At 37.2% G+C, this 24727-nt stretch overlaps 1 protein-coding gene across 1 annotated transcript in view; it reads left to right on the top strand.

Annotated features, from left to right (window-relative positions):
- The first annotated feature begins 2532 nt into the window (after positions 1-2532).
- Positions 2533-24727, top strand: part of COL5A2 (collagen type V alpha 2 chain) — a 62536-nt gene continuing 40341 nt past the window's right edge. The window contains exons 1-13 of the mRNA XM_084778872.1: positions 2533-2629; positions 3583-3615; positions 4927-4980; positions 11599-11709; positions 13480-13557; positions 16741-16785; positions 18005-18058; positions 18429-18482; positions 19135-19188; positions 21865-21918; positions 22824-22877; positions 23458-23502; positions 24113-24166. Of these exons, the coding sequence (XP_084634998.1) occupies positions 13495-13557; positions 16741-16785; positions 18005-18058; positions 18429-18482; positions 19135-19188; positions 21865-21918; positions 22824-22877; positions 23458-23502; positions 24113-24166 (477 nt within the window). The 5' untranslated portion in view covers positions 2533-2629; positions 3583-3615; positions 4927-4980; positions 11599-11709; positions 13480-13494. The remainder of the gene's footprint in view (positions 2630-3582; positions 3616-4926; positions 4981-11598; positions 11710-13479; positions 13558-16740; positions 16786-18004; positions 18059-18428; positions 18483-19134; positions 19189-21864; positions 21919-22823; positions 22878-23457; positions 23503-24112; positions 24167-24727) is intronic.

Genomic DNA, 24727 nt, shown 5'->3' with positions numbered 1-24727 from the left:
GCCCACTTTTGGGATGGTTTTCCACCTACTGCATATGCCATATTTGGTTGATATCCCTGGGAGGATGCCTTTTTCTGAGGGAGATGGAGGAGGAGTGGATCTGAGAGAGACAGGAGGTGGTGAGGGAGGGGGAGGGAGCAGAGGAGAGGAGCAAGTGGAAGTTGTGGTCTGGGAAGAGCCCACTTATTCTTAAGAAAAGAATATAAAGCTATAAATAATTCAAATAGCAATTAAAACATAGAAGGAAATAGCATAAGCTTAAAAGGAAACTCAGTTATGAGACTTGTCAGTTCCCTTAAAATCAACATAGAAACTTACGTCATACTGTTTTGCCTTGCACATTGAATAGTATTGTAGGGCTTGCTGGCAGAGTGTGTCACTGACTGTTGTTCTGGGGGTTTTGTTTACTGATCACTGCAGTGGCTGCTGCTGGTGGTACATTGATAACACGTCAAATAGTGATTGTCTGTATCCATTGTTTCAAAGAGTTTTACTCCTAAAACTTACTCCATACTTATCTTACAACTATGCTTATAGATGGTCATATATGTGCATATACATATGTAAACATTATTTGTAATAACATGATTCCTGGCTAGTCCATTAAAACCCCAAATTACACCAACTTCTATGTAGCTCTCATTTTCACTCTCCAAAGTATCCTGGTATGATAATAAGCTGTCTTTAGTAACAAGAAAATACAAAACAGACCAAATAGTACATTGTGGGGAAAGTAGTGTTATTAGTGGACTGTACTGGATTCATGAAATGGGATCCTGATTTGAAAATAAAATATAAAGCTTATATGTAGTGATTTGTATGATTTAAATATCTGTAACTATATGCAGACAAGAGAAGGAGAATATGGAAAAATGATAAGGTGTCTGTTATTTTCTCATTTATGAAAAAGATTATAATAATCTACATGAATCCAGTAATAGTGGCTTTTCATGGGTCAGAGATCAGGAACCACAGAAAAAGTACAAGATGCAAGAAAGATTCTCATGTAGAGTTGCACACAATACATTTTGCGTTTGAACTAAATCACTTGAGTCATTAAAAATATTATAAACAACAGGGAACATTTATCAAATGCAGTTTATGATATAGATGCCTAGTGTTATAGTTTTGCTAACACTAGAATCTCTATGAATATTGTGAAGAAAATTATGACCAAGTGAGGATACTCCAAACATATGTACTATTTTTTTGGAACTAATTCAAGAGAATATTTGAGCTCTGTCATACTACTGGGGATGTAGACTGTTGAAAGCATATATGTAGCATATTTTTCATAGTTGTTTCTCCATAAAATTACATATTTATTTTTTTCTTTTTGTAGGTAGAGGAAGAAAGGTGAGTTTTACTTGATATGGTTTCTTTTTCACAAGCAAAATTCTTTCTGAGACTGTACACAAACTTTGCTCTGAAATGACTGGAAACATATCTTAAATATCAATCATAGATACCACCATACATTGATAGACAGGGATGTTCATTGTAGTTTATAAAATATGACAGTTTAGGAATATAGCAGTAATACTTTGATTAGGTAAATGAAGGAACATTAAAGCAATGGGAGTGTTCAGAATGTTGACCCTATCTCCAGGGAGCCAACCCAGTTAATATCTCCTGTGCATTTCCTACTAAATTCCATAGTTTTCCACATATTTGATATTATAATTAGATGATATAATATACATAAAAGAAGAAATTAGTAAACGCTAATGCATTCCTCCTGCAGTCCTTTCACTCAGGATATGCATATTGAAATCCTACTTGCTCTTCCTAGTTGCTCAACAGAATATGACATTTTATAATGTATTAGTTGATATTAATGGATTCAAGCAAAATAGGAGGATACAATGATGACATCACAGGAAGACAAATACTGACGCAGATAACGTTAAATAATGTCTGAGGAAATACACATGTTTCAGGCCCCCCAATATTGTTAAATCTATATACTGAGATAAGAAAATCAGTATATGCACTTTAAAAATTTGTAGTTCTACTATACAAATGAAATGTGACTAATATCTAATTTCCTAGCTGTGCCTGCACTGAAGCACATAGACTAGACTGGCAGTGTCTTCCTATGCAATTGTCTTTTTCCAACGCTCCCTATATTTGTCTTCTGTTACTCTTGATATTTTCCATGAATACTATGAAAGAGAAACAAGTGGCAAGAATTGTATCTGATGCTACTGAAAACCCTGTCTCATAGTAAGTGTGTGAACTCACACACACACTGGGCTGCATTTCCTTTTGTGATTTGAATGTTTGGGAGACAATCCAATGATGCTCTGTATTTACATCTCTTCCCCCTGACTCTAAGTCTAGTCAATTATTTGCTATTGATGCTGTGAAAAGTGATGAAAAACAAAGCTTTGCTCATTTCATATGCCTTATTTACTTTAGAAGTTTTGGTCACAAGTAATGACTGACTAAATGCCTTGATTATTAAACCTTAACTTTTTGTCCTCATTATTAACATTTCTTAGAAATCTCCAGTGTTTCCATAGACTAGTGTGACAGTTATTATTCAACAAACTTTATATTTTCTAATTTTCTTTTTTAAAAACAATCTTTCTAGGGACAAAAAGGAGAACCGGGATTAGTGCCTGTTGTAAGTATATATGTGTTTATGTTGCATGTGACATATATGGAAATTATATATGTTTCAAACATAACTATTATACTTGTATAGTATTGTTTCCTCTCAAGAAAGCTACTTTATAGTGAATAATTTTAATATAACAGAAACAAGACATAATATAATATTATTTGGCTCAGTATATAATATTCTATAACATTAAGTTTTATAGCCATATGACTGAAAATACAAAATCATAGTTTTATAGCATTAAATATATTACATGTATATATACTGCCAGTTAATATTAGTGTTCTTGTTTTAATGTTTCATACTTTTAGAAGTGTGTTATGTATTCATCCTGATTGAAATTTCATGTTAATACAGAATTCTTAGGGCATATTTATCCTTGTAGGTAACCAGAAGCTATACCATGGATGTTATGGAATTGTTATCATTCAAACTATAGATTTTTTTGTCAAGAGAAAAGACTACACAGTTAATTATTTGGTAGTATACACATTTTTGCTTTACCTTTAAACTCTGTTTTTCTCAGTTCATCTGAGAAGTAAACACTTCATATAGTTTCCCTTTTTTCATGTTTGATATATATCATATTGTAATATTTGACAAACATTTATTAATCTACATAATTCTATGATTGAGGTTATTTCATACACACTGTGATGCATTTGAGTCTGCATGTGAATTTCTACTTGCAGAAACTTAGTACATAGGAGTATTCAGTCCAAGGTCACACAGCTCCCATGAGGATGAGGATTGTCTCTTGTCTTCAATGGGTGTGTACCAGTCTCATGTAAACACTATATTCCTATGTTAGAGCTCAAACTAGGTGACATTAATTCATAAGGCAGAAGAATGCATCTGGTTGGGAACATCTGCGTCTTTAAAGAGGTTCCATTGTGCTTTGGTTTTTATTCATTGTGTAAACTTTGCCTTTACAAAGTTTCTTGTTTGGTTTTTAGGTAACAGGCATACGTGGTCGTCCAGGGCCTGCAGTAAGTACCTTCCTCCAGTATTTGTTGTGAACACAGAGCATCTTTATTGACAAGACATACAAGTGAAAACAGCAGGGCACAAAAAGGATGGTTGACATCCCAAAACAGTTCATTTCAAACATTTTATTTTGAAGCAATACATTACACACAAGGGTCAGTTTCTCCCTGAAGTTGATAAACTTTACTTTTTCCTCATGCATTAGTTTTGCTGTTGGTGAAAATGAAATCAAACTATGTTTAGGTTGGTTTTTTTTGATTAACCTTGTTCTCGAATGAGAGCATATTTGTGTGCTGACCGATTAAGAAAGATTTATTTTCTTAACTAAAATACTACAATAGAATTTGAGAACTTATAAACCAGCATGAAAGACTTCTGGCTATGCATGCAGGTAATTATCTTGAGTTTGACTATCAACAACACTTTCAGGTAACTAATAAATAATGTACATTCATATACATACCATTTAAATCTCAAAACAAAATATTAACATAGGTATAATGGACTCATTTCAGCCGTATGGAAGTTTCTGCTTTTACACTGTGTTGTTGAGCAGGGCATGTCAATAAGACATATAGTTCCTGCTTTTGAGGAGGCTAAGGCAAGAAGGTCCTTTGGTATAAAGAGTTTCAGGGCCAGCTTGTAAAGTATTTTAAATAAAACAACAGAAGCAATATTGTTTGATGAAACAAATAACAATTTGGAAATAAAGTATCTATAAGTAGGGCAGAAATTGTGGCAGTTATAATTTGGGAAATTATAAGGTGTGCATGTGTCGTGTGTGTGTGTGTGTGTGTGTGTGTGTGTGTGTGTGTGTGTACTGTAGAGATAAAACATTAAGTCACTAAATGAATATACATGAAACAGCAGTAGGCTGACAGCAGCAGGTAGATCAGTGGCGAATCATCTGGAGTACTCTGTACCAATTTGAGCTAACGGATTCTATCAGATTATTCAACATTTAGTGTTCACCCTTTTATGTGAGTCTTCATATCTAGATCTTAACGGCCAAGGACTTACATTGCAAGAAGTCTGTGAAAATGGTGCTTAGAAATTTGCAATTACTAGTTAAACTGATGTGTTTAGCTCCACTGCACCTTTATTTGGCACCTAATACTTTACAAATATTCAAACACCACCCTTAAAACCCGCAGCCCTTTTGTGTATAGAACACGCATAAGCACAGATGTTGTTCCAGCCTTCAACTGCTCTAAATGGGAAATGTGATATTTCTGTTTCAATGTTCTTTTATCAATTTCATTCTTTAAAATGTCCATAAATGTCTATATGTATAATCATAACTTATGTTTTAGGGCCCTCCAGGATCACAAGGACCTAGAGGGGACCGAGGCCCCAAAGGAAGACCCGTAAGTTGGCAGTAGATTTTCCCCCACAAATGAGTATCAACTGGGTCAATTTGCTCTTTCCCCTTGAATGAAGTAAGGCACCAGAGATACTGTTACTGTATAACTTCCATTAAACCCCACAAAGGATTCCCACTGGGAAATGATCTTACAGTTCTCCACATTCAGAGGAAATTTTTGTATGAAAATTACTGCCCACTGTGTACTAGAGAGCACAATTGCAGTCACTTATTCCTTATAAGTCAGATGTAATCAAGGCGACTAAGCACTTGTGTTGCATTCAGAAGTTGTCATTCATGAGTAAACAAGGCCAAATGTATGCAGTTAAAGCAAAACACCCAAACTGTGTGATGTTTGGTGGCTGTTACAATAGCTAACTGGATGGAAGAAAATGACGTTATTAATGAATACAGTGTTCTTTCAAGGGATACACAGAAAATTCATCTTTTAGAAGAATTATTTTTCTTTTCATGGTATAGCCACTACAGAGGTTTAAGAATTGAAAAAAATGAACACTATTAACAAAAACCAAGAAGTTATAACTAAAACAAGTTAAAACTAAAATCTGTATGCCCTTTAACTAATGTATGATGTCACCCACTTACCATATACATTCATTATTTCATTACCTACTTCCTTACAAACTATATTATTCTCTTCTTATAAGTACATATTTTTACATCTCACCATAAAATCAAAGATGTTTTATATGTTGAATAACTGGATTAACATTTTGTGTCTATTATTATCCCATATTTCAATAAAAAAAATCATGTCACTTAATGTTTACCTCTAATTATAGCTACTTGACTTAATTCTAAATAGAATTTTAGCTATCTAAATATGTGTTTGTAATATGGAAGAAATAGATAAGCAAGAGGAAATATATGACTTATATGAGTGGAATATATTTTAGGTTACATTGTTATGGAAACTTGCTGCTAATTTCTTCAAAAGGCATCTACACAGTCAAAGATTTTGTGGATGGGTTAGTGCGCCTCTCCCTCCTTTAGGAGCCCTGTCTAGATAGAGGGCATCCTTTTCATTCCCCATAAACCATGCTACTAGGAGTCTCAGCTAGAGTCACCCTCATATCTTCCCAGATGCTGTCTTGGGTCTCCAGCTTGTCACAGAGGTACTGTTAAGCATGGTTTCTCTTCTCTCTCCAGGCTGTCTGTCTTCCTGCCCCAGTCTCCCCAGATCTGATCTTCGTCCTCATTTCTCCTCATGTTCCCTCTCCCACCTTGTTCCCTCTCTTCAACCAATTCTACTATCTATCCTATTTCCCCTTCTGTGTGAGATTTAAGCATCCTCTCTTGGGTCCTCTTTGTTACTTATCTTCTTTGAGTCTGTGAATTGTAGTATGTTTATCTTGTAGTATATGACTAAAATCCATTTATAAGTGAGTACATACCATGTGTGTCTTTCTAGATATGCATTACCTCAAGCAGAATGATATTTTTTTAGTTTCATCCAATTGCCTACAAATTTCATGATTTCCTTGTTTTTAATAGCTGAGTGGTAGTCCATTGTGTAAATGTACCACAGTTTCCGTATCCATTCTTTGATTGAGGGACATCTAGGTTGTTTCCAGATTCTGATTATAAGAGATAAAGCTGTGGAGCTAGAGAGATGGCTCATAGGTTAAGAGCTCTGTCTGCTCTTCCAGAAATGCTGAGTTCATTTCCCAGCAACCACATGGTGGCTCATAATCATCTATGATGAGATCTGTTGCCCTCTTCTGGCAGGCAGGCACACATGCAGTCAGGATGCTGTATACATAATAAGTAAACAAATCTTAAAAAAAAAAAGCAAAACAACAAAAACAAATAAAGCTTCTATGAACATAGTTGAGCAAATATCATTGTTGTAAAATAGAGCATACTTTGGGTATATGCCCAGGAGTGGAGAAAGTGCCAGATTGATTTCCAAAGTGGTTGTACAAATTTGGACTCTCATCAGCAATGGAGGAGTGTTCCCCTTTCTCTACATCCTCACCAGCATGTGCTGTCACTTCAGTTTTTGATCTTAGCCATTCTGTAGGTGAAAGATGGAATCTCAGAGTTCTTTTGATTTACATTTCCCTAATGGCTAAGGATGTTGAGCATATCTTTAAGTGCTTCTTGGCCATTCAATATTCCTGTGTGGAGAATTCTCTTTTTAGGCTGGTACCCGATTTTTAATTGAATTATTTTGTTTCTTGGTGTTCAATTTCTTGAGCTTTTAAAATATATTTTTATATTAGCCGTTGTCAGATACAGGATTAGTGAAGATCTTTTCCCAATCTCTAGACTACTGTTTTGTTCCAATGACAGTGTCCTTTGCCTTACAGAAGCTTTTTAGGTTCAATGGATTTCATTTTAATTGGTTTCCTTGGCTGCAAGATGTTCAGGGATAAAGATAGAGTAGAGATTGAGGGACTGTCCAACCAATGCTTGGCCCAGCCCCATGGGAGAGAGCCAACCCCTGATGTTATTACTTGCAGATATAGCCTAGCATGGTTGTCCTTTGAAAGGCTCCACCAAGCAGTGGATTTAAACAGTTGCTGAGACTCACAGATAAACGTGTGAAGCATTGAGAATCTTGTGGAAAAGTTGGGGGAAGGATAGAAGGACCAGGAGGTGACAGGAGCTCCACACAAAGACCAACAGAACCAACTAACCTGACCCCAGCAGGGCTTGTGGAGATGGAACCACCAACCCAGGACCATGCATAGACTGAACCTAGGCTCCCTATACAGATGTAGCTGATGGATGGTTAGCTCAGGCTTCGTGTGGATCCCCTAGTAAGGGGATTGAGGGCAGTCTTTGACATGGACTCTATTGCCTGCTGTATGATCAGTTTCCTGGATGGGTCTGCCTTGTCAGGCCACAGGGGAAGAGGATGCACTCAGTCCTGATGTGACTTGATGTGCTGGTGTGGGTTAGTGAGATGGGGCTTCCCTTTTCTAAGGAATGGGGGGATAGGGAAGAGGAAATGAGGATGGTACTGGGAGGAGGGGGTTACAATTAGATTTAAAGTGAATAAATAAATAAATAAATAAATAAATAAATAAATAAATAAATAATTTTAAAAGCGTCTACACATTTCACCACGCAGAGAATGTGAAGCCAGAACTTCTACAATGGAGCTGCCACGAGGATGGAGTCTGTAGGCCTATCGTTGAATGACAGTGTCCCAAGGATGTTGGGGTCACATTGGGGGAAGACACTAGATGTTCTCATTCTCCCATGTACTCTTTGTTGCTGTCCTATTGAGCTACTTCACAGTATTCATAATTTTGATGCTTTTAGCTCTCCAGGTGTCACTACCGAATGAAAATGACAGGCTAAAGGTGAATTCTGTCTGATGAAGCATGGGCGGTTAAATATAAAAGATATTTTATCAATGTACTTGTGTATTATATGTCTTTATGACACTGCCCAATATTCACGTGGAAACAGTGATCATAGTTTCAGAATTCCTGGTTAGGGGACAATGAACCTAATCCCCAGCACTTCTGTCTCCCACCCCCCCACCCCTCAATAGTGAGATAGTTGCTTCCTATTTTTGCCCCAAGGTATAGATTTTTGTTCAAATACAATCCTGTGTTTGGGTAAAAAAAGAATGGAGAGTAGTTGCTTATGAGAGCACAGGGAGACCCTGTCAGGCTTCCTCTTTTTAAACATGTATTCTTCCCTCATCCAATACCTCCTGACCACAGCCGCCCCACCCTCTCCAGCTCTGATCTCCCCAGATCCACCCCCTTCAGAAAAGGCCAGCCTTCCAGTGATATCGACAGAACACAGTCTAACAAGATGCAACAAGGCTAAGCATACACCCTCATACCGCGACTGCAATCCAGTAGGAAGAAGAGATCTCACAATCATGAAAAAAAAAAAAAGTCAGGGATAACCCCACTCTCGTTGTTAAGAGTCCAACAAAAGCCCCAAGCTAAGCAACCACAGCATGTTTGCAGAGGGCCCACTGCAGACCCACGAAGGCCCGGCCGGTGATTGCTGAGCCCCTGTGAGCCCTGCTTAGTTGAATCTGTGAGCTGAGTTCTCCTGGTGTCCTCAATGCCTCTGGCACCTACAACCCTTCCACCCACTCTTCTTAGTATGAAATACATTCTTCTGTTAATCCTAGCAGTGATGGGATAAATGACGGCATGCTAGTAACTGGCACTCTTTAACGAACTTAGAGTTTAGAGTGTATTATCCAGATTACTTCACACTCAAAGGCCCTCAGTTTAGAGAGTATTTGACGTTGACAAACTAGCCACTTATCTGGATATGGACACTCAGTAGTATGCTGAGTACAAACTGCAAGTGACACTTACAGGCATCATCTCTAAAGTGAAATATGCATCAGTCATTGCAGCTGTAACATTTCATAATGTACTGTATGTGTGCATGTGTTTGTGTATCAAACTGCAAACCCGGTGGAGATGAAAACTTGTGGACTGTGCATCTATTTTCTTCACGTGGACGTTTAAAGTTTGCCACCTAGTGGCCGTTCACAAGTACTTTTGTGCAGAGTGCTGTCTGTGAGTAATCAAGTGGATCAGAGAAATTTTGTTTACTTTAACACAAAATTATATGATTACATTTTATTGTAAATATAAAATGTATTTTAATGTGTTCCCAATTATAGCTCATTTTTATTATTCATTATTAATATGTCTACATTATGTTTTTCTTATTCTCATGAAGTTGTTTACATTTACTTTGTGTTAAAATTTTTCATAAATATTTATTAGTTTAAATTTCAAATTATGTTAGATTAACACACAAGCGATATTTAAAGGTAACTCCAAGAAAATACAAAATATACCAGAAGTTAATGAACATGTTAGCTCTCATTAGAACAGACCTGGCTTAGTGTCTGATCAGTCTTAAAGAATGAATACAGTAGCAATTTAGAGAATCAATATTAGCCATATATATTTTTATTCTCAAAGCAAATAAAATTTTCTGTTTATTTTTAAAAATTTTTGGTAATAAACATTCTGTTTAGGTTATTATACCTTTGTGTATAATAATAGTGTCATTTAGCATTTTAATTTTGGGGGGCAAAGAACTATAAGGTCAAGTCCTACCTGTGTGCTCTGGTGTGGAAGGTGTGCTTCACATTGTGTGACTCAGGAGCCTAAGACAACAGCTCTAATCAGCCTGCTCATGCATACAGAAAGATCATAATGAGTCGCCAGTGGTTTAGGGACAAGAAGGAGGCTTAGTTTTAAAACACAAGAATGTTTTTCAAGAAATTATGTTTTGAATTTTCTAGAATAACTTCTCTACCTCAATTCAAAGACACATGTTTTTTTCCCACTGCTGAAAGACATGGATGTTTGAATATATGATTAATCAATTTCTTCAGCTTGTCCCAATCTTTTTTCCCTCATTGTTGGTTCATATTGCAGTTGCTGACTGTGCCTCTGAGACAGGTAGAGATGTTCCCTTTGAGACAGGTAGAGATGCTCCCTTGCCTGAGAATTAGGAGCTTCTTTTGCTGTTAAACACTAACTTACCACTTTACTCAGTTCCCATGGCAGTGATAAAAATAAAACTATCTGTGATTTCTTTATTCCTCTCTTTTCTATATGAGCTTATTAAGACTTTCACACACACACACACACACACACACACACACACACACACACACATACACACACACACACACACACACACACATACACATCACACCACCACCACCACCACATGACTGGTGGGAACCATGCAGCTGGGAGATGGAGCTTTTCCAGACCTGAGGACGTGGCTGTTCCCCAAGCTGCCCTCAACATGTGGGTTAGGAGAAGGGTGGGGCTTGGCAGCAGCGGTCATTGCTCGCTTCTCTGAGAACTAGGCTTGGCTGGGTCACAGTGCCTTGCCTCTCATTTCTCATTGGCCTGGCTGACCACTTGGGTGGGAAGAAAAATAAAATGTGTCAGACTTAAAGTAAAAAAGAGTGAAATGTGCAAATGCTAGTCACAGTATTGAATGTCAACTATGCACCAGAAATTCTGTAAGCCTCATCCAATTTGAAAGAAGAAATAGACCCACAAACTCTACCAAGGCCCTTTTCATTTGGGGAGAACATAGGGTAGAAACAGGTTAAACAGGTACACTCATAGTTAACTGTAATACAAGAACAGACAAATGATTCTAGAAATGGTGGCGCAGGCCTTTAATGCCAGCACTGGAGAAGCATATGCAGCTGGGTCAATGTGAGTTTGAGGCCAGTCTAAGCTACAAAGTGAGTCTAAGATAGCCAAAGCTACACAGAAAAACCCTGTCTTGAAAATCCAACAAACCAACCAACCAAACAAACACAAAAATCAAACAAAAAACCCAAACTGTTGTTTAAATACACTTAAGCATCAAAATCTCACCAAAAACCTCATTCTAAAATGCTGCTGAAGCAAAATGATCTTCTACTTATTCTAAGATTTAACACATGAAGTAAAATTCTTACTGAGACTCTGTCTCCATGGCAGAAGCTCTGATCAGGCTTGAAACTGACAGTGTTTAGATCTTCTGTTGTAACTACCCTGATTTCCATCTAGAAGTCTGTGTGCTTAGCTTTCTACTAAGGACACATTTGAGAGTGATTCTAACGTCCACTGGTTTTCTTTCCTAGGGTCCTCGTGGTCCTCAGGGAATTGATGGAGAGCCAGGTGTTCCTGGCCAGCCCGGTGCCCCAGGGCCTCCTGGACATCCCTCTCACCCAGGCCCTGATGGCCTGAGCAGGGTGAGTTGTATGCTCTGGCCAGGGTAACAGTCAGGTTACACACAAGTCTTTAATTTATCTTATGGTGTTAGACTGTATTAGTTCAGAGGTTGATGTATTACTCCAAAGTCTATGGAGTGAATACAGCCAGCAGACATACTATGAATAACACTGAAACTGGTAAACCCATGATGAATTGCTGGAAAAACACAAAACATTATTTTCTAAAGGCTTGCATCAAAGTATTTGTTTTGTTTTGGTTATGTTTTGTTTTGTTTCGCCAAAAAACTTTGTTTTCCCTGGTGATCACCTCACTGTTCACACAATCACCTGAAGAACATACATTTCTGTCCTGCTCTTTCCCAGGCTCCAAAAGCACAGACAAATATCAAGCCTCTTTTTCTCCTGGGAGAGGATGTAAATCCATAACTGGAAGGGCAGGAAGTTGTACAGACTCTTGGGGCAGACCTTTTTGTTACAAAGACAAATGCTGACAAGAAACAATTTAAAGGAGAGAGGATTTGTTTTAGTTCACAGTGTGAGAAGTTTCCATCCATGACTGATGGCTCCATTGCTTCTGGGTCTGTTCTGGGGCAGAGCATTATGGCCTAATGTTGGTAAACCAAATAGTCCCTTCCTTGGCCAGGAAGAAGACAAAGAAAGGGTTTGGAACAAGACATAGCTCCCAAGAATATGCCCCCAGTGACTAATTTTATCCAACAATACCACACTGCTGAATGTTTATACACCTCCCAACAGTGCTACTGACTTATGAATCCACCCATGGATGAATTCATTGATTAGACAGCTCCATAGTCCAGTTATTTCCCAACAGTCCAGCTGTGAGCACTGCCCTGGGGACCAACATTTTAACACAAGCCTTTGGTTGTGTTGGGAGAGCCATAGGCAAACAATAACAGGATTTGAAATATTTTTTAAATGTTAATGTCTTACTTTCATCAAATAAAATGCTTGAGTCTGTCTATACTGCTGAGCCCTCAGTGGCTGCACCTGGCACTTAGAAGTATAATACACAGCGTATGTGATCTGCAGATCATTAATGTCTTACAACTGTTTGTAAGTTTGCTTCTCAACTGGTTGTAGAATGAATTGTCAGCTTATTTTTTGAACATGACAAGCATTTTCCTACTATCACCTGGAAATTAATAAAACTGCTTGAATATAGATGAGCAATTTGGGTCAATTTAACTGCTAGAGTATTTTAAAAGCCACAGAGAATAGGTAAAAACTATTTCCAGTTCTTGGGATAATCAGAAATTTATTGAAAGGATTATGACATTTTTTGTCAACTTACATAAAAGCAATTTTTTGGTTACTTTCCATGAGTGACTAAAATGCACCATTTACTTAAAATAGTTTGAAATGGAATTGGTATCATTAGGATAAATATTTAAAATCCACCCTTTAAGCTTTGTTCCCTTATTAGCATGTTCCAGGCATGGGAGGAAGCCTGATGAAGACATCTGAATCCATAGCTAGTGGCTGGGAACCTGTCAGGATGATCTATGCCTTTGTCTGGTTTCAGACTTGTACCCCATTGCAACAGTTTTTCTGAAACAGCTTACAATGTATTCCAGGGAAGAATGGTCCATCAAAAGCACACACAATGAAAAGCAGCTTAATTTTTTCCTCATGTGTTAAACTCAAATGTTTAAAATTGCTCTTAGAAGAATCTTCTTTGAGAATGGCAGAGTGTGCACATTTCTCACTATTAAAAGTATGTCGATGCACATCTACAGTGGAAACAATGTCAACACTCTTATTTTACAGCCCTTTTCAGCTCAGATGGCTGGGTTGAATGAAAAATCTGGACTTGGGAGTCAAGTAGGACTCATGCCTGGCTCTGTGGTAAGCATACAATTTACTGATTAAGCATTGGTTTAAAGATATTTATAAACAGAGAAGCTTAAGTTAGTTAGTTAAAAAATAACGTCTTCAGCCAATGAAGTGACTCAGCCAGTGAAGGTACTTGCTGCCAATACTGGATTTGAGGTCAACCCCCAAGAAATATAGGTAGGAAAGAATAGACTCTTCTGCATTCGAACACATGCACACACATGCACACACACAGAGAGAGAGAGAGGGGAGGGGATGCACACATACAGAGAAACACATATAAGCACAAATGAACAAATATACACACAGTTACACAGTGAAACACACAGACACAGTGTAACATACACATATACACATATGCACACATGCATACACATAGATACACAGACACATAAACATTTTATAAACATAAAGAAAATTAAAATATTTTAAAACACACTTATCAATACATTTAATTTATATAGCAAGCCCACGGTGTGCAATTTAAAATCCCAGTGATGCTCTATTCATACCCAGGCAAAGCACTTGTGAACATCAATAAACACCTGTCTGCATGTACTAAGTACTTGAGGAAGTACAAGATATAACTACCACTATCAAACTATCAAAACCATTAGAATATCAAAAAACTATTCTTTTATAATAAAAATATATTATAATTTATATAATAAAAAATGTATTTATTATTATTGACTGTACTGATTAGAAGCCTTGAGTTGGCAGAGTTTTTAAGCAGATACCTGTCCATTTCCAGTTTCTGAGTTCCTTCTGACCTAGCGTGCTTTGGCTGCTTTATGTCAACACCTGTCCTTCCTAGCTAGTCCTCTTTTGTCTCTGTCTCTTGAATTTTCCATCTTCCCGGAGGAAGTCTTAAATTGGCTATTTGAAGAATTACAGATTCTAAGAAAGAATTAACATGGTTCAAATCAATTCTCCCATGTCCTTTCATCATAATAATTCAAAATTGTTCCATGTTAATGAAATTTCAGACAATGCAAAGTAAAGTCACACCTTGCAGATGCTCACCCTTCTCCCCTATCCTTAAGGCCAGCTTTAGAATTTCTCAAGCATGATATGTTTTCTAAGTTACTACTTACTGTTCACTAATTGTTTTGTGATCATATTCTGAGACATAAGTTTTATATATTCAAATTTTAAATTTCATATATATACCTACATCTTATTAAAATTTATTAGCCTATATTAATTTTATTCAAAATTTATTAGCATTTTAATGATGCCAATACCAGCAATTTATTAAAGAATATATTAAACTAAATAGAAAAATTAGTAATGTGCAGTTAGGTTTTTAACTAGCTGTGTTGGCCCCCATTTTGCTTCTGCTAACAGATAAGTTGCTTCTTCTGCCTATGAGTTTTGAGCTAACTGAAGGTGGAGTTCTCAGGTGAAGGACTTTGACATTCTGCAGTCTCTCCATTTCCCTCTCCTGGTAGCGGAATAGCTAGGGTGGACAAATCACATTAGGGGAGGTCTACAGAAGTAAACCCTAGTGTGAGCCAGGCATGGGGCCTCTTCTGCTGTGTAAACCTGAACGTGCCTTTTGCTTCTTTAGACTCCAGGCTCTTTACATGCAATTTTGGTAAAACTGCAAAATCTGCAGCAAAGGCTATTAAAAAATTAAACATTTTGTTATTTTTTACATATACATTTATATTATTATATGTATATACAATAAACTACCTATAGCAAGAAGAACCATGACACAATGAAGAATTATATAAATGTTACATTCTTAATGTTTTGGCTACGTGTATTTGACAGCCTTGAAGAAAATATCTTTCCTATCTTGGTGCATCTAAAATTCTAAACGTAAATCAATCTCCATCACATCTTGTCATTATCAACTTAAAACATCTATCTAGACCTAAAAACATTTTAGCCTCTAAACAACTAAGCTTCATTGTTAAACTAAGCTACCTAGTCTTCAACTCCATCAGAGACTTGAGAAGGAATGAACTTGATTATCTGAGTATGCCAGGAGTGCAGATTAGTAGCTTTCCAAATGAGAAGATGACAGAGACAGTTTTCTACCTGAATAGTCATCCAAATTTGTTAGCAATTTTTAATTGTACATAGTAATGGGTTTCATTATGTCATCTTTATAAATGCACATGATTTGATTGTAGTCATTCCTAATTTTCTTTTTTTTGTCCCTTTCTGTTAATCTTCTTTCTCTTCCCAAGTAGCCACCCGTCTACTTTAACAGTTTTAAAGGTGTTTTTTTCCTACTTAGTAGGTAGAATATGCAATGAACTAAAAATAAATGAGCAGCTTTTACTTGGTTGAACTTGATTTTAGTTAAGCTGATTTTACTTTATAAGATTTGACATTAAGTTTTGTTGTCCTCATATGGAATTAGAATTCCCTGAACTTCTCTCCATGTCCCTTTTCTTGTGCTTCATGGAATCCTTCCATATTTAGATAAGGAAAAGTGTGTTTATGCTTTTAATATATTTTGTGAAAGAAAGAAATGTCTTGGAAAACTCAATACCTAGATAATTTTAAACTAATGTTGAAAATAATCTAATAAACTGTTAACTTAGCTTGCTATTTAAGTTAGCCCACTGCATTGCTGAAGTATCAAACAGGCTGTCTATGACTACTACATGCCTGCCAAGATTTTCTCTTCTTCAGATGTTTTATCAGAACCACCCATTTGCACATGTGTGGGCTGTTGTCCTAAGGACACTGGGTGTGCACAGGCATGTCTGTCTTTCTTTATGGCACAGAGGATACACAATGAAGTCACCACACATACCACTTAAATTTAATCTCTCCAAGTCCATCTGCCTCCCAGAGCAAAGATGGGACACGTCATTTTGGCCCTCTAGTCAACCATCCCCTTTCAGGTTCTAAAACACATTCAACGTTTAAAAAATATAAATTGAGGAGACTGAAGAGATGGCTCAGCTGTTAAGAGCACTTATTCTTACGTGGACCCCCAGATCTGATTTTCAGTACCTTTAGGGTAGCTTGCCACTATCCATAACTCCAGTTGCAGAGGATATAATTCCCTCTTATGACCTCCAGGAACATCAGGCACATATCTGGTGCACGGGCAAACACATGAGCAAAACACTCATACACATAAGATAAAGTAAATAAATCTAAAAATTAAAAATAGATATAGCACAACAAAGTATGACGTATCTTTTCTCTTCCCTTGTTTTTAAGGGTCCCATTGGCCCAAGGGGACCTCAAGGATTACAAGGAAAGCAAGTAAGTGTTTTTATAACTAAGTTATATACTGTTACATAAAGAAAGAGCACAGGTAAGGTTTATGTTTCATGAGTGCTTTGGGCAGAACATTAAACTGCAGAGTTCTCACTGAGAATGACATCTATCAAATATTTCTCACTGACTTAGAAACATATAGCATTCTTTTGTAAAAAAAAAATTATAGTGTGTGTATAGACCAGAGACTGAGGTCATGTGTCTTCTTTGATTGCGTTTTGCTTTATTTCTTGAGGTAAGGTTTCTTGACCTGACAGCTCACCAGTTAGGCCAGTCAGCTGGCTGGTGTGCACCTGGAGATGTGCTGTCCCTGTCTCTGTATACTAAGCATTGGGAGTACAGGATGGCTACCATATCAGCCTGGCTTTTATATGCCCACGTTGCTTCTCCTCCTCATGCCTGCACAGCAAATGCTTAATCCACTGAGATATCCCCTAGCCGTCATAGTGTCTGAAGGGCCATACATTTTTACCATTTGACCTTTAACACTAGGAGTTATGTGTCCTTGGTTCTAAAGTAACAGAGCATCATCTTATGTCATGATAGAATTTCCATAATTGATTACTTCCAAGTTTCAAGCTTTACAAGCAGACAATAAAAGACCATTTGCTGCTATTATTATTATTATTATTATTATTATTATTATTATTATTATTATTATTATAAATTAAAGCCAAGGTGATTATTCTGTGGAATCCTTAAGAAGATCCTAATTCTATATGCTTTTTTCCATATCTTTCAAATTCCTGTAAAACTATGACATAGAACTATTTTACTCTTTGTAATGATTTAATAGGTATTAGTTAATAATATTTCAAAAGAAAAAAATCTTTACCTTAGTCAAGGGGATGACACTGTCATGATCATCTGTCTGGATTTTACTTCATTACGTTGTTGGACAGAAAGGTAACTGATAAGGGTAAGGAAGGTGATGATAATAAGTTCCGTAAACTGAGCACCCAGTCTGTGCTAGCACTATTCTGTTTTAACACACATTTATCTAAACAGGCCAGTGAACTAAGTCCTAATCTTAGTCTAATTTTTTCAGATAAGGAAATTTCATTATATTCAGAGTCAGTATTATGTTTTAAATTACATATCTGGAAATTGGCAAAGATCAATATTCACACTGTGCACTATCAAGGCTACAGAAATGTGTATGCTGTTTTCCTTTGCTTCATTTATCATTTATTCTCAATTTTAGGGTGGTGTAGGGCCAGCAGGACCTCCTGGTGAGCCCGGCGAGCCTGGACCAATGGTAAATGTGGAGTAAGCATGTCAGCCCATTGCAAATGGGTCTAACTTTACAATGTGTTGTAAGATATTTGTTCTCCTCGACTTCAGTAACTTAAGCTTTGACAATCCTGGCGGCCTTGTACTGTGGATTATGCTTAAGTCCATGGTCCCAAGTCACAGTATTTTAACTTAGAGCCCTAATGTTGTGGAAAGTGTGGAAACGTAGAGTTGTACAGTTCAATCTGCTGAGCACCAGATCGGAGACACAGAGATAAAATTCCAAAGCATTAGTAATGCCGCTTGATAGTTTTTGTTGTCTCTATAGTATTTGAATAGTGTTGAAAGGAAGGGATGAAGATTCTTCTTTGCTTTCTGTCTTGCTTTTTTCTTAGGGTCCAGTTGGTGCTCGTGGACCAGAGGGACCGCCTGGGAAACCTGGGGAAGATGTAAGTTCCTATTGTCCACTGCTTGGAAGTGCTAATGAGGATTGCCAGGGTCAGGGACATATTCTGCTCTGACTCCCATTTCATTTCCCCATCCCCGCAGTGCCCATGAAATACACTCTAAACTAGAGGACAGAGGTTAAAGTTTTTCAGAATTGGAAAGGACTCTTTATTATGAGAGTGGTAAATTGTTAGATATTACCTATGCTGAATTCTCCAGGATTTTTATTAATACTTATTTTAAAACAAACAAACAAACAAACAAACAAATAAACACATTTGGAAAGATGACCCAATCTGAACATATAGCATATGTTTATTTTATTTTACTTTTTGCTGTGCTGGGATGAAACTTGGGGTATTGTGCATGATGGATAGGGTCTCTACCTTGGGCTGTGATCCAGCCATCTGAATGTGAATTCTGATGTTATGAAAATGTCAAGATCAGAAGAGGTTACTTTGCACCATTTATTCTTACTGGTAACTTGAACTTCAGAATTAAAGACTACCAAAAATAAAGCATGGGTTCTGTTTTCACACTGTTTGCAGCGTAACACAAAAACTTGCTACAGGCTTCTCATGTGTAATTTATCATGCAATCTCAGAGAAGAATATTGACTTTCTCCATACTTCTCACCTCCTTTTTCCTGTTAAGGGTGAACCTGGAAGAAATGGGAACACTGGTGAAGTGGGGTTTTCAGGATCACCAGTAAGTTAATGATTATCAGTATAATGCCACAAAGATTAAATAAACTCGATGCTCATAGTACACACATGTGTTTGGCACTGGGTAAATTGAGGCACCCATACAATATCCCCTTCTGTCAAAATGCAAAACGTGGAGGGACATTTTCCCTGTATTACAGTGACTTCTAGTTCCCAGCATTGCGCTGGCCCCAGATGAAAACCCTAGAGCCAAACATTGTATCATGCCTATAATACACTTGGACACTCCCAAAGCTCAGATTTTCCACAATTATGAAGGATTTTAAGAAGTCTTCAATGTGACCTAGCTACAATTTATACCACCTGAGGTTTGTTGAGCTTGAAATATTTTTTATTGTATATCAGCCCATCTTTGTGAAATAATAGCTTGAGTTTGTTGCCTTGTGTGTTTTTAATCATCTGGGGACTAAACTGTGGACAGGATGCTCCTTTGGCTGCTCCCCAAGTTCTAACGTTCCCTGAAATCCCTCATTAGACGAGGTGCACTCATTGCCAGGATGCGTAACACCACTGTTTTGTTACCCCTTAACTCTCCCAAGGAACACATATGTGTGAACTCACTCTACCAGATTTCGAGATCTGGAACCTTGAACATTCCTCAAACCTGCCTATTTGACCCTCGCGTTGCTTTGTTTAGCTTCTTTTAGGGGGTGCCAAAACAAAATAGAGAAAAGGAGGAAGCAAGAATCCTCCTCAATCTTGCCAATGTGTGTTTTTTCTCCTACCCAACAGCCCCTACCTTAAATCTAGCCCCTGATCATTTCAGTTCCTATAATCCCCTAATGTTTCCAGACTTATTAACCCAATACTGCATGAACCTCTACTCATGTTCTGAAAATTGATGAGATTTATTGCAGGGATTTTTATTTAAACAGAGGAATGTTGATTTTTTTTTTAACTTGGATTTATAGGGTTTAAGGATTATTTAGTTTTAATTAGAAAGCCAACCCCCAATCTTCCTGCTTTCTTTCCATTGCCCCCCTACCAGCCTGGGTATAAGTGCAGACAAAGGTGGAGTACAGATGTCCTTTTCAAACAGCTCAGGCTGGAAACTGCTGTGACCTTCTGCACTCCTCCATGGCTTCCCAGAGGATATCTCCATGGGGAGGAAGAGGACTTGCCAGCGCAGCACAGATGCTCTCTGCAAGCTCACTGCAACAGCGTGCGTTTGTGCTGCGATGACAGCTCTGGGTCAGCAGAATGAGAGTTCTTTATGAGTGTTAGTACATCTAGTTCATTTCCTTCTCAGAGTACGTAATCACATGGGAATTTCCCCCACAACCATAAAAGCCGAAGTTAACTCATTCTTTGAAATAACAGCTCAGTTATTCCCCATTAGACTATGATGAGTGTACACTGAGCTGCTTATTCAGGATGAAGGGAGATCTATCTCAGTGAAAGAGACAGTGCCAGAAAAACAAACAAACACACAAACAAAAACAACATAGTGGCATCTCATCTCTTTGAAGACAATTAGTATATTCTTCCCTACTACTCTCAAAACACTAAAGAAATATTTCCTTCGCAAGGAGTCACAAAAATATTGCTCTGATCATATCATCTGGTTATTTTTATTGTGTAGCTTATTCATTCATTTGGTAAATAGTGTATAGCAGTATGGTGTGTGGAGCGGAAGGGCATTGCCAAGTGCTGAGGCAAGAGAAGTTCCACTGAAAACATAGATGAAAGAGTCGAGGTTCTGAAGCATTAATTTTTTTCCTTCAGTTGTCAAGCTAATGATTATTTATTGAGTGCTCTCTAACCAAGAGTAGGCTATGTGCTGGGAATTTGATAATTAATAACTACAGTTGAAATTTGACAGTGTTTTGAGAGCAGCAATCTGCTATCCAGGTATAGAAAGAAACTTCTGGTGACAGTGGTATTGGGAATTCAATGCAAAATCAAATTCATGCAGGCAAAGAGAATATGTGCATGTTTTACTTACTGGTTCCTTATATTTTTTTAAAAGATATATGAAAAAACTTAAATATTGTTTCAAAGTAGTTACACAACTAGGTTTCATTTGTAGTTGTGTTTCTATTCTTTTGATTTACTGGGCATAAATAGAAGAAACACAGAATTAGCAAAAGCAGACATTTTGTGTCAGGACACAAAGCCACCCTCACATCTCCTGACTTTTCTGTTGGGTATTGTAGCTCTGAACTTACTTTTAAAGCAGTCATCACATTTGCAAAGCTTGTCTTGAACATTTACTATTTAAAATCGGGATCATATTATACCACTCATCCCATTGCCAATGGTTCAGAGCACATACACAAAGAAGAAAAGGAAAGAAAACCCTTAGCTTGCTACACTACACACAAGGGCATCTTTTCTACCACAGATGAAATTCAATGAGAAGGAGGAAAATGCACCTCGGGGTTTCTTCCATATGCCTGCATCTCGTCAATTTACACACTCACATATTGATCCATGAATATTTTCTTGTTACTTGTCAGAATACAGTGAAGGGCCACCAGAAGAGCAATTGGTGCTTTGATACACGTCTTTGTGTGGTGTGCTTCTAGTTTGTCTTTATAGTTTTGATCACTGTTTAGTATGTTGGTGTAAGTGATGTGTCCATTGTCTGGGGGGTGGGTGGGGATGTATTACGCCATTTTTAATTTAATCACCATGTGCCTACGTACCTTTCTCTCAGGGTGCTCGAGGCTTCCCTGGTGCTCCTGGTCTCCCAGGCCTCAAAGGTCACCGAGTAAGTTGTCTTATTCCCTGTTTTCCTGAGTAGGACCTGAGGATAACTCAACCAAAACATTTGCAATTCTCTGTGCCACCTTCCCTTCACAACTTATTACTGCAGTGTTCATCTGCATTACTAAAGTTGCAGTGCTACCCTAAATTTCCTTTGAATTTCATATGATTCTATAAAGAAATACTGTGTTATGTGAAGTGATATCATGGTGGATGAGGAGGTTTCTGACTTACAACCTTAGCTAATAAATACATACACTTAGGAAAAGAGACAGTCATTATACAGGGCAACAAGCGACGTGATTGAAGTAGAGTACGCTAGGTGAAAAAGGGTCCAATTTGGAAGGCAAAAGAAGTTTTTTAAAACTTAATATAATCAATAAGTGGCTATTACATATAGTGCTTTTAAATAACAATCTATTGGAATGCTGGTGTCTATCTTCTACCAACTTATATATCTAAAAATCAAAGCTAGTACTCAATTATTGAGCAGTTGAAATCAGAAGAATGTGTGCTACTGTACTGGTTACCAAATAGCTTTTTTTTTTTTGGTGTCTTTTGGGGCATTTTTTTCCCCAGGACCACCCACACCCAAGTGTGCACCAAGTATGCAAATTTATATATATATATATAACTATATAACCCCTGTAATGTGTCTAGAGTCAGTACAACTTTTTTTTGTGTAGTGTAGATTAATTTCCTAGGAAGGTACATACTTTTGATGGTCAATACTTTAAATTGAGAATATTATTTGTGAAACTTTAGAAATACAGCAAGGAACTGGTTTACTTGGGGGACTTGTTTCCATAAAGCACTTCATGTAAATGTAATTTTGGTTCTTTCTTCTTTTATGCTTTTTTAAACTGATGAAAGCTAGGAATATTTATAAATTCATATTGTACTTCTTAGGGACACAAAGGTCTTGAAGGTCCAAAAGGTGAAGTTGGAGCAACTGGTGCTAAGGTATTTGTTCAACACTAAGCTGACTTATGGTACAGTACCAATTCAGGTGTGGTGAGCAGCTTTTAAAGAGGCAGTAATATATACAAAAGAGAGTTTTAAATAAATGACCTTCTAGCCATTATTTCTTCCCCCAAAATACTTGTTTATATATCTAGAGAAAATAGCACAAATGTATCTAGGAATCTGTAATAGGAAAATATTAATCTGAGATACATGCATGGAAAAATGTTTTAAAACTTTTATTTCTAAATTTCCTAAGAACATAATCTAGTGACTTCTATCATTTAAAAATTTTATTTGGGGGTGTGTTAGATATAAGTACCCACTAACTGGAGGTGTCAATTTATATCCATCATCTTTAAATCCCCAACTTTAGACTTTATTTCTTTGGTGATTACATTTTCATTTAATTTTTAAGAAAAGATAGTAAAGATAAAATTCTGAGGTCTTCCTTTGAAACCAACATTTTTGAAATGTACTCTTTGAAGCTGTGCCTTTCAAATCATGCATATATGGAACAGTGATTTGGTAACTATATTTAGATTTCTCACTCTGTGATGTATTCTCACCTCCGCTTTAGGGTGAAGCTGGCCCCACTGGTCCAATGGGTGCCATGGGCCCTCTGGTAAGCACTAAGTTCCTTATTTCTTTATTTTTTCTGATTACAATAATAAAATGTTCAAATAAAAAGGCATGTGCAGCTAGTAAATAACCCTGGACAGTAGCTGACAGGAAAACAATCAAAGAGTTGGGTGCTTCATCTTGAAGTTGGCCCTTCCAGGAGTCACTGCTGTTCTTGCCTTTCAAATGCTCTGACTTTTAGCACAGTAATAAAAAATTACTCTAATCTATTTAGATTTTTTTCTTTTATTATGTTTTAAAGACATATGCATTTCTATTATTACACATAAATAAAATAAACTACGTACAGCAAGAAGAACCACAAAACAATCAGGAATTATACAAATGTTACATTTATAGTGATTTGGCAATTTGTATTTGGCAAACTCGAAGTAAAACATCCAGGTTAAGTAAAATCTATCACATCAGGGTTTTCATCTCCATAGACACAGATATTTTCACATCCAATTTGCTCCTTTTATGTCAAGTGTATTATTCCATAGATCTCTTTACTTTTATCTATATTTTGTCTAAATTGGTTGGGACAGTAAAACAAATCTACCCTAGAACTCATGTTGGATGCCTCAGGAGACTTCTTTCTGTCTTACTTGTAGGGACCAAGAGGAATGCCAGGAGAGCGGGGAAGACTTGGGCCACAGGGTGCTCCTGTAAGTACACCTGAGCCATGGTATTTATTGAGAAGTAGGTTCAACTTTCTTTTGTAGTTATGTTTTATTGGATATGCATATAACTTTATGGTGGGATTATTTTTATTTTTAAATAAACTTCAAGTTTGAGGTACTAGGCAGCATGCCCTCATATTCTAAACCTGTGGAGGGATTTTATAGAGCACCTTCCTCAGATTCAGTCATCACTGCCCTTTTGGTCTGTTCTCCATTACGCCCTCCCAAATGCCTGAGATAGCTATTCTATGCTTAGCCCATTCCACTCATTGTTGGAGACAACGTTTAACATCCGCACAACTACAGCAAGCCAGAGTGATCCCTCATCCATCTAAGGCCAACTGGTCCATGAGGAATCCAGTTTAAATTGTCTGATTCAGAGTCTGCTCCTCGTAGCCCATTTGACACCAGTGGACTTTGGGTCTGGGGCCAGTTTTCCTAGACTATAACATGGAAGCGGTGACTTTTATTTGGGAAACTGAAGGGGAATACAGGTGGAAAGTATATTCATAAAAGAATGAACAAATCAAGCAGGCATTGAAAGAA

The sequence above is a fragment of the Acomys minous genome (assembly GCF_964271855.1).
Source record: "Acomys minous genome assembly, chromosome: 4".
In the NCBI taxonomy this organism is placed as follows: Eukaryota; Metazoa; Chordata; class Mammalia; order Rodentia; family Muridae; genus Acomys; species Acomys minous.
This window is presented reverse-complemented; position numbering and strand designations above follow the sequence as displayed.